Source organism: Aythya marila, assembly GCF_965140915.1.
Source record: "Aythya marila genome assembly, chromosome: 2".
NCBI lineage: Eukaryota > Metazoa > Chordata > Aves > Anseriformes > Anatidae > Aythya > Aythya marila.
The window spans coordinates 1,118,639-1,129,043 of NC_139043.1; the positions used below are offsets into that span (position 1 = coordinate 1,118,639).

The 10,405-nt window shown below is 52.1% G+C and overlaps 1 protein-coding gene across 9 annotated transcripts in view; it reads left to right on the forward strand.

Annotated features, from left to right (window-relative positions):
• Nucleotides 1-9,387, forward strand: part of MAP4 (microtubule associated protein 4) — a 142,467-nt gene extending 133,080 nt beyond the window's left edge. For 8 of the 9 annotated variants that reach the window (XM_082752373.1, XM_082752377.1, XM_082752380.1 and 5 more), the window contains 5 exons: nt 3,312-3,393; nt 4,913-5,025; nt 6,929-7,106; nt 7,296-7,316; nt 7,420-9,387. In XM_082752373.1, coding sequence (XP_082608499.1) covers nt 3,312-3,393; nt 4,913-5,025; nt 6,929-7,106; nt 7,296-7,303 — 381 coding nt within the window. In that variant the 3' untranslated portion in view covers nt 7,304-7,316; nt 7,420-9,387. The remainder of the gene's footprint in view (nt 1-3,311; nt 3,394-4,912; nt 5,026-6,928; nt 7,107-7,295; nt 7,317-7,419) is intronic. The other variant, XM_082752374.1, reaches the window with a different exon arrangement.
• Nucleotides 9,388-10,405: the final 1,018 nt, after the last annotated feature.

The following is a 10,405-nucleotide window of genomic DNA, read 5'->3' on the forward strand; positions in this document are numbered from 1 at the left end:
GGGGCCAACAGAGATGTGCTTTAATGTGGAGGATATTTTTCTTGCTAGATAACTACACTGAGGAACTCTTTCTTCTAAGAAATCACCAGGCCTGTGCTTTCTTCTTTACGTTTTGCTCTTCTGTCCTTGGAGTGTTTTCAACTCCAGAGGACACGTGTGTGCCCACTTTCTTTTTCTCGACCACACTCCTCTTTTACCACTACAGTTTTTCTCCTTCCTTAAGGTTTTTACTTGGAGAATAAAGTGCTTATTCTTTCCAGGTTCCACATGTCCCAAAGCCAGCTTCAGGTAGTTGTTCCCAGCCATCCAACACCCCCAGACCCAGCCCAGGCAGTACCGATGTGAGTAGAAGAGGCACAGAGGCCAGTCTGGCTTCCTACAAAAGTGGTTCCTCTCACTCATTTTTATATCCACTCACTCTGGGGCACTGTAATAGTAGTGTCCTCTTCCCAGATGTTTTTTTTTTTCTTCAAATAGTTACGATGATCACTTCTGATGGAAGATTTCCTGATGCTCAATTCCCAAACCACATTGCTGATGGGGATGTCTGGAAAGTCCACTGTCTGTGGCTTCAGTAAGAGCTTGTAGGAATCCTCTGGACAAGAGGTGTGGTTCGTAGCACATTATGGTTCAGCTTTAGGGTTGCTCTGGTAGAAGTGGTCGACAGCCTACCTAAGTGGAGTTGTTCCTATCAGGCATTATAGTTGGAGGCACCTCTGGGTCCCTCTGGCCCAAGCCCTGCTCCAGGGTGCCCAGCACCATGCCCAGATGACTTCTGAGGCTCTGCAAGGAAGGAAGCCCCCAGAAATAATCATAGAATCATAGAATCATAGAATCATAGAATATCCTGAGTTGGAAGGGACCCTTAAGGATCATCAAGTCCAACTCTCGACACCGCACAGGTCTACCCAAAAGTTCAGACCATGTGCCTAATAACTTCTCCCCTCCAAGATACCCAAGAATCCATGTTCAAAAGCAGTAGATACCCTTCATATTTTTATTACATTTCACAGAAATACCATGGCACAAAGACAGATTTCCTGGGCAAAAGCTTTTGTTGTGCTTCAGTATTTTTCTGCTCTCATTTTAAAGAAAACAACAGTAAAGACACAAATTTTCCAAAGTGCACAGAGCATACGTATTGTTGAAAATTTAACAAGGTGATTTGGAATTTACATCTGGTTTCACTACCCTTTGGCTTTACCTGCTCAGATGGATCGGGAAGTGGTCAGAGATACGATACAAAATGTAAAACAAGGTGAGGGTCACACTGCCTCTGAAAACCTCTGGATCGAGCTTTGAGGTCTAAGATTTACTTGGCACCAGAGTCTGAGCATTTGGCTCTACAGATGCAAGCCCAGACATTTATCTCATCTCCCACTGCAAGCTGAAAACAACTCACATCAGAAATCTTACAAGAAATACACTTCCATTTAGGTATAATTGTTTGGATCCCTGGGTGAAATCATGAATAGTCATAACTGGGTAAGTCTACCCTTGCTGATGATAAACATTGTTTTAAAAAAAGAATTTGTATGAAATAGAGTCCAGTTCCAAGCAAACAAATACTCACATTATAAAAGCTTCAGTAACTGCACTAGCAGCCACTAAAAAAATGAAATTCAGAGGCTGTGATTTCATGTTTTTGGAGCGTCTGGTGTCTCTGAGTCAGGGTACAAGATACAGGGAACGACATAGCAGGAAGCTGAACCGTGCTGAGCAAACGAGGCATCATGGCTTTGACTCATCCCTCCTCACAAGTAATAGAGGATTCATGCTTCCTGAGAACCATGTGCTACAAATTATCGTGGCAGTTTTCAAAAAACCTTCAGAGTAATTTGTAAGTGAACAAATTCTTGTTCTGCTTTCTAATTTTCTCCGAAAAACAATTTGTGGCAGAACTGCTTGTGCACACAGGTGCCAGCTGGTGGTTGATGACATGGATGGAAAGGTTACATCCTCTTAACATTACTACCAAAAATAAAATAAAATAAAATAAAATAAAATAAATAAAATAAAATAAAATAAAATAAAATAAAATAAAAATAAACAACAACAACAAAAGACACACACACAAAATGCCTGTGGATTTTTCCCACAGAAAGTTTGATGCTAGACATTTCCACCTGACATTTCACGACTTCTCACTGGACCAGGTGAGCTCCAGAGGTTTCTTCCAGTTAAATTATCCTACGACTGTGTGAAATGAGAGATTTAGAAGGAGTTGTGCAGAGGTTAATTCCAGAATAGAGGAATCTTACATCCACCTGGAGCTGCAGGAGAATTTGCAAGATGTCAGAAGTGGGGCTCTGTACAATTCACGTAGTGTCTAGAAGATCCAGGGGTCAGAGACGAAATATTTTTAGAGCAAAAGGACATCAAATCTAAGACATTTTGACTTCAGCTTTGTCCTACCTCAGAGAAGACACTTCTCCCCAAATTGAAACCAGTCCTGACGCACCGTGCTGTGACATTTGGCTCATTGTTGACTTGGAAGAAGATCACTTACCGAGTCATGAACACGTTGTGATTTCCTGAGTGCATCACCCTGTATTGTTTTCGTGGGAGGTTTTCCACACTGATATTGGTCACTGGTGGAATGAGGTTAAAGGAAACACTACTAGGAGAGAGCCATTTGGTCCTTCTTCAAGCCACTTGTTCCTTGTTCAAGCCATTTGTTCCACCAGGGCACGATGATCCTAGCTGGTGTCCTGTCCTTGGCAGGGAGGGAAGAGCACAGTGAGGAGGCTGGGAACAGACACGTTGAAAATGGTAGAGAAAAAAAAGCTGGTGACACATTTCTGGCCCTACAGCAAGGGTGGCCATGAGGGGATGGATGGATGGATGGATGGATGGATGGATGGATGGATGGATGGATGGATGGATGGATGGATGGATGGATGGATGGATGGATGTCCTGGTGACTCTGAAGCTGCCCAGGCCACGAGCAGAAAGTCTGGGGAACGTGGCAATGAAACTGGCTTGTTTTGGTCCCTCTGCCGGTGTTTTTGGTTCCGTGGACATACCCATGAGCTCAAGAGTTGCTTCTGGTTGCTGGTCCTTTGTTAGCTTTTATCTGGTCTCAGTTTAAGGCTGCTCACATTAACCACTTGTGGCTGGTCCAGGCATTTACTAGTGCTAAGGCCTTCTCTAGCATTGACGTGTGCTGGCTGGGCAATGGGTAAGGAAAACCCATCCAGAGGAGAAGGGGTGCAGGTTCTTTAAGCCTGACGAGGTATGAGATGCTGCCTTGGCCTCCAGATTCCCAGGAAATGTTTCTTTGTGCTGAGCTGTTTCTTTTTGTCTTTTAGGTGCAGATCCAGAACAAGAAAGTTGACCTTTCCAAAGTGTCCTCCAAGTGTGGCTCGAAAGCGAATATCAAGCATAAGCCAGGTAGAAATTTTACCATTTCCTCGTGATTTGTCTGCAGAAGCTGCAAGTCTTTGGCTTCGTTCTCTTTCCACCCCGTTTGACAAAGCAGATAATTAGCACGACTGCTTGAGGAGTGAGAGAGCTTTGTTGGTGCTCCCAGAGGCTTTGGGGACCAAGGTGCCACAGAAGGATGCAGTAACTTCCCTCCAGGCCTTCAAGGCAGATACGAGGGACGTTTAGCCTTTAGTTCTGTAGCAGCTCCTGTCTGATAGACAACACTTTTGGCTCTCTAACAACATATTATAGGATGGGTGTGCAGGAATTGTTTGTTCCCCACTGAGAACCCAGCAGTTGCTCTCCTGTGAGTCCTTGGTTTCCCAACCAAGCCATGAGCAGCTGGCGTGCCAGCAAGTCTCAAGTTCAGGCTGCCGTGGCTGCTGGCAGGTTGTTTGAGCTGTGCCTTTGTGGCATCCCAAAGCACAGCCAGCGTAATGATTTCTGCAGGTGTGTCCATATCTGAGGACAGCTATCTGCACGGCAAGACAGGCAACCAAAAATTGGTGGGCGAGGGACAAAGTTCACTGACCAAAGCTGCAGACAATTCCCACAGGCCTGTCCTTGTCTGCTCCTGGGAGTTCCCTGCAGCCTTTCTGCAGCCCCGTAGGTTGAAAGCTCCTTGCACACGGAGCAGCACGGTTCAACGCCTCCAAATGCTCCCGTTTGAGAACGTGGTGCCACCAGCATGACCTCTGTGTGCTCAGCACTCTGTAATAACAAGCTCCCTGCAACAAGGACTGCTCTTGTCCAGGGTGATTAAAGCAGAGGAACCCGTCCAGAACTCTCTGTTGTCAAATGTTTTAACTGACCTTGATGAACCAAATCCGTTGGCTTCCACAACTGGCCAGGCAAAGCTGCTGGGTGTTTAATGATGGCACTGGGAAGCAAATTGTGCTCAGTAATATTTCAATAGTTTTCTGAGAAACCTACTGGAATACGGATGGCACGCACCTTATTAGTTTATTAACAGGAACTGCAGCACTCTAAACCCAGGGAAATCTTGCTGGTTGTTTTACTGACCTTCAGGATCTCCTGAACCCGAGGCCTCTCTCCATTTCCCAAGCTTGGCTTCTCCCTGCTGGCACTGCCATCCCCTGAGTGCAGGCAGGCAGTGGCACGAGGGTTTGTGTGTCGGGGAGGGAGCTGTCAGACCAGGCAGCCGTGCAACTGCTGGTGATGGAGTAGGAGTGGGAATCGTGAGCAAAGGCACACGGTGAAGGAAAAGGGGTAGAAATCTCCCAGCACCAGGGACTTTGCAGATGGGCTGAGCTGATGGCAGCCTTGGCACGGGATGCAGACAGTGGGTAACTTGTAGGACGTGTGGCTGTCCCCACCTGACGGCACCTCCAGGGCTTTGCCCTGCAGCCCGGTGTGCCTGCACGGGTGGAAATTGCCAACCTGGGTCCCGCCAGTTTTTAAACAGATCTGAAGTGGGACTCTTCTGGAGGCGTTGATAAACTCACCCCACGCAATCTTGTTCTAGGGGGAGGAGACGTCAAAATTGAGAACCAGAAGCTGAACTTCAAGGAGAAGGCCCAGGCCAAAGTGGGTTCTCTGGACAACGTGGGACACTTGCCAGCAGGAGGAACAGTGAAGGTGGGTGCAGCCAGCTCTGGTACAGCAGGGTAGGGTTTAAATTTGGTTCTTCTCCTTGTCCTGCTGTTCATGTAGCCCAGCCTCTCCACCCCCAGCCTTTTATAGCCATCGATTTATTGCTGTGGCCTCTGTTTTGTCAACCCCAGGAGTAAGTATGAACTGAAAAGCAGAGAGCTGTGAGCCCACTCAGCAGCCTGCCTGAATGGGCTTCCTGCAGGGCTCGTACTGCCCCCGTGCACTTGCATCCTTCCTCTAAGAACCCGAGAGCAGGGATTGCTCTGTAAGCTGTCAGAGCTGCTGCATGTGGCCTGCTGGGACCTCTTCCCCCCCTTTCCCTCTTCCCCCCAGTAAAGCTGATGAACTCGGGGCACCCTGTGCTGGGAAATGGCACCTTGCAGCTCTCGGGAGCACTTGTCAGCCGGATTCTGCGCCGCAGCCCAGCCCAAAGGCCCTCGGTAGGAGGGCAAGAAAGGATCGTGTGTTCTTGTCAGTGTGATTCACCGCTTCTCCCCGCGAAAGCCTAACTCCAGCTGCCCCCCAGCCTCAGCTCTGCAGGTTGTAGGTCTCGCTGCAGCAAGGAGACATCTGCTCTTCGGGGAGGGCAATTCCCCTGCTCGAGTGACTGCGTGATGGATGTGTGGGCCTGACCTAGCACGCCACGCAGTGATCAGAGCAGTGCTGGGGATTGCCTTTAGGTACACTCGCTTGTGCTGGGGCTTTTCTCTGAAACACCGCTGCTTCCGAATCGCCTGCTGGCCCCAGCAGCAGCAAAACCAATCCCGTGCTCCGGCGTCACAAATGGGACTCTGTTCCCCCAGCAGGAGCGCCCGGTGGAGGTGCAGAACGTCCCCCTACCCACCGGCTGCCCTCGGCTGCCCCCGTGGCTTTGTTCCAGCACTTTTGTGTCACGGCAGGGCCTCGGGCTCGGCTGGCTTGAGCCATTGTGTTAAATGCTGCCTGCCCTTGGAAGAAATAAATAATCCCTGTCCTGAAGGGCAGCAGAGCTCACGAGGGTATTTAGTACGTGCTCAGCCGTCCCCACCTCAAGGCGAGAGGGGGCTGCCAGGGTGTTTGGGGACACTGTGGGACTCTCCAACCCTTTGTGTAAAATTCAGCCTGGGCTCAGTGAAGAGCTGGAGGTAGCTGTAGAGTACCCGGTGTGTTGGTAGGGACGGGGAGCTTTCTGTGCTGAATCCTGGCTCTTCAGCGTGCTGGAGGCTGCTCTCTGCTTTAAGGAGGGTTGTCGTGAACCTGCTAAAATCTTCCCTGTTCAGAGCTAGCCTGCTTTTCCCGCTGTCTCCACGGGTGCAGAGTCTGTCCGTGGCACTCTCACCCATTTCTTTCTGTTAGCTCTGGCGTTGAGCCTTGATGCAGACACCAAAGCATTTCCCCACTGCTCCCCCCAGCCCCCAGCCAGCGCAGGTCCTCGAGGGTCCAGCATCCTCCTACAAAGCCGGGGTTGGGATCCACGTATCCTTAGGGTCTGCTGCATAAAGGCACCCACACAAAGCATTCTGCTTCACTGGGATCTGCTCAACCCCCCTGCTTGCTCTCCACCCCGTAGCTCGCTGCCCTGTTACCTGCCCTGCCTCTGTCTCTCCTCCTCCCTCACCCAAGTGTTACGGGGGCTGAGCTCCTACCCCGTGGCCGTGCTGGGACGAGCTGGCAGGGACAGCTCGGTGCCACCAGGCCATGGGTGCTGGGGCACTGGGAGCCAGTCAGGACGGCGACTTTCCGGGGAACCGAGGGGGTCGCTGCCTCCCCCCAAAAAAACCCCGGTCCCCGCGCGCGTCTCGGCAGCTGGGGAGGGCAGAGGGGGCTCGGGGGAGCCACGTTTCCTCCCCCAGCCCCATTTTTGATCGACTCGTCCTGTCGTCCTCCCCACCCCGTTGTCTCCTTGTAGGCTGAGGGGAGCGTGGAGCCAGGGCAGCTCCCGCCAGCCCCTCAGAACGGAGAGGTGCCGGCGGCCCCGGCAGGCAGTGAGATGCGGGAGAATGGCGTAGGGCCGGCAGTGCCCACTGCCCTGGGCGGTGGTGACCAAAGGGAAATTCAGAGCTTCGAGACTCAGATACAAGAAACAAGTAAGTGCCTGTGCCTTCTCTCTACGCACTCTGCCGGGTGGGACGGGGAGAGCACTGCAGCAGGGGCAGAGCAGCCGCCCGGGAGCACCGGTCACACCGCTGTAAGCTGAAAAGTTGAACTGTTTTGTATCGATGTCTGCAGGGTTTCTGCCTTTTTTTTAATTGAGAAAATTGCCTTTTATCTTCCAGGCATCTAATGATGACATTATGGTATCGTCTTCCGTTCCCCTCCTGTCCCTCCCCCCCCCCCACTCTCCTCCTCTTTTCCTTCTCCCGACCCTTCCCCTTCTCACCTGCCCTTGTGTCGCTGCAGATTGAATCTCACAAGCTGACGTTCCGTGAGAAGGCCAAGGCTCGAACAGACCACGGAGCGGAAATCGTCGTCTCCAAACCCCAAAACCTTTCCAGCAGCACCTCCCCCTGGCGTAGCACATCCGTCAGCGAGAGCCTGGGCTCGGTCGCCTCCTTGTCACCGCTGCAACAGCCAGCTCCCCTTGCAGCGCTTTCTCAGCAAGGCTTGTGACCCCCTCCCCGCCCCGTCTCCCTCGCTCTCCCCCCCCCCAGTAACGCAGCTTGGCTCTCTTAACCCGGCGTCTGGCTTCAGGTGGGAAGGGGACAGCGTTTAGCAGGGCTAGCGTCCCTTTCGGCGGCGCTGCCTCTCGGCTCGGCGCCGTCTGGGCGGCCGTGGGCACGGGAGCGTCCTGGCCGCGCACCCCCTGCCCGAGCGTGGCAGCTTTTGGGCCCTTTTGGGGCTGGGAAGGGCTTCGCTCCCTCTCCTCGCCTCGTCCCTTTGGCTTTTAGGAGGACCCTAGAGGGAGTGGTGGCCGTGTTTCGGGGTCGGCACCCAGCCCACGGCCGCTGTCCGGGGCTGGCGAGCGGAGGTTCGGGGAGAAACGCGCCCACGCTGCTGGTGGCTGAAGCCAGGCCAGAGTTAACAGGGATAAGCTGTGATCTTTCTTTCTTTTTAAGAAAAAAAAAAAACTTTTCCTCCTTGCTGCTTCAGTTTCTGCTGCCCCTGTTTGATGATGATATATATTATACACACACGTTAGGCTGTTTTAACTGTTGACTTTAGCCTTTTATTCTTTGTGACAATGTGTTGATGATTTATCGTGCTACCAACCCATGCTAAGTTTCCTTTTTCTCTTTCCTTCTTTTCCTAACCGTAGGAGAGTAGAGACATTAACCGCTGCTGCAGTGCTGGCTTCTTATTGACATATCCAGCAATTGTAACTTTTTGTTGTTGTTTTTTTTTTAATATTTTAAAAACGATGGAGCAAAATTCATGGGATTAAGCCATGTCTGAAATGAAAGGCACAAGAATGTGTTAAAGGAAAACTCCTTGCTGTAACAGATCAGATGAAGCCTGTGTTGACTGCAACGAGTCGAATCGATGCTCGTAAAAAAAAAAAACAAAAAAAAACCTCCTGTAGGGCCAAACCACCAGCCCTAGAGGATGCCGTAGCACCTTCTGTGGCTTAGCAAGGCAAAGACGGTTTGTTTATTTATTAACTCGCACAGCCAAAGCCCTGGCTGTTTTTCCAGCCGGGGCCCCGAGGTCTGGAGGAAGGGCAGGAGAGGCTGCTTTGGCGGTGGAGTTGCAGGTTAACGCAGGCCGGGAGTTCTGAGGCAAGCAGGTGTGTGGTGCGTGTGGCGTTTTAACCGGGGCTGACGGCTGGGGAACCACGCCGTCAGGCTGAACGGCGCTGGCGGGGGCCGCGGGGAGGACGGGGCGGCCACCCTGCGCCTGGGGCACGAGGAGGGGGTCGCGGGACGTCTGCGGAGGGCTGGAGATGGGGGCAGCGCCCCGCTGGGGCCGGCAGGTTTGTAGGGCCAGGGAGCTGCAGCTCTGACTCGGGAGGGGATGGCTAGACGTTAGCTCTTTGAGGCTCTTGAGCTCCTCGTTTGATGTTGCAAATGACACTAAAAAAAAAAAAAAAAAAAAGAAATGTAAATAAAAAAAAAAAAAAAAGAAAGAAGCGTTCTTGGGTCGTCAAACTAATTTAAAGCAAAAAAAAAAAAAAAAAAAAAAAAAAAAGGGCGGAGTAACAAAACACTGGGATCAAAGTCAACTGAACCAGGCGTGTGCTAAGGGGGAGCTGATCAAAGGAGGGGACAGAGGGAAGCCTGCAGCTTCTCATGCTTGTGGGAATATTTCTTTGGGAAAGCCGACAATGACACGATAACCCGGAATCTGTATTTACACACAAAGATTCTTATTGCACTTGTATTTTTTATATTAAAGTTTGCATGATTTCTAATAAAATGGCATTAAAATGTACTAGTTTGCATCAAAGTCGTCTGCTAGTTTCATAAGTGCTTTTTCCTCTGAATACAAATTTAAATAAGCAATGCAGATTTGCACCTGAAAGGGGCGGTTATATATACCCCAGAAAACTCCCACTGCTTCCCTTCCTCCTCCCCTCCTCCTCCTCATCACCTCCACCACCACCCCCTCTCCTCTCCTCTCCTCTCCTCTCCCCTCCATGCCACAACCCTCGAATCCCAAGGCCGGGGAACGCCGCAGCCGTGCGGTGCTGTGCGGTGCCCCGTGTCCGCCACCACTCCAGGCACCCGGCTCGAGGAGCCAGCACCGACACCCCAGGGACCCTCCTGCTCCCCCTGTCCCGTGGATGGCTCTGCGGAGAGAAAAGCTGGAGGTGCCCGGGGAGCCCCCGCCCGTGGGTTAACGCCGCCGGCTGCAGGGGTTTTTGGCCCCATTACGGGGCTGGGGTGGAAACCTGCTGCCTGGCGAGCGTTCCCCGAGCCGTGCCGGGCTGCCTGAAACCCTCCAGCTGGTCCCGTGGCCTCCGACCACCCGGTCACCCGCATGCAGCCCCCGGTATATATCACTGCCCCTTCGCTGATGCTTCCTTCTTTCTCTTATTGCTAAATTCTGAACACCAGCTAGAGCTTGTCAATCTGGTGATGGTTGGTTGGCGTTCCAGCGCTTGAAACGAGGGGAAGGTTGACGGAGAGGGAATCGGGAGAGCAGGCTCATGCCCTCCGCAGGGCAAGGCGCGGACTTTTCTTCCTGAAGCAATAACGGGCACAGGCGTGCTCGGGGCTGGTGCAGGCAGGGGCTGGGCAGAGCCGCGTGCGCCAGGAGGGGACGCAAAGCGTGGCGGTGGCCTTGGGCAACCAGAGGTGGGCACCAAAACGCCGCGTCCCCCCCTTGCTGCACTGCCCTGGGCAAGTGAGGTGAAGCTCAGGTGGCTCCCAGCTGCCCGCGGCTTTGTCCTGGTCTTAGTTCAGGTGCGGCGGTAGGAAGGCGAGTGGCAACATTGCACTTTATCTCC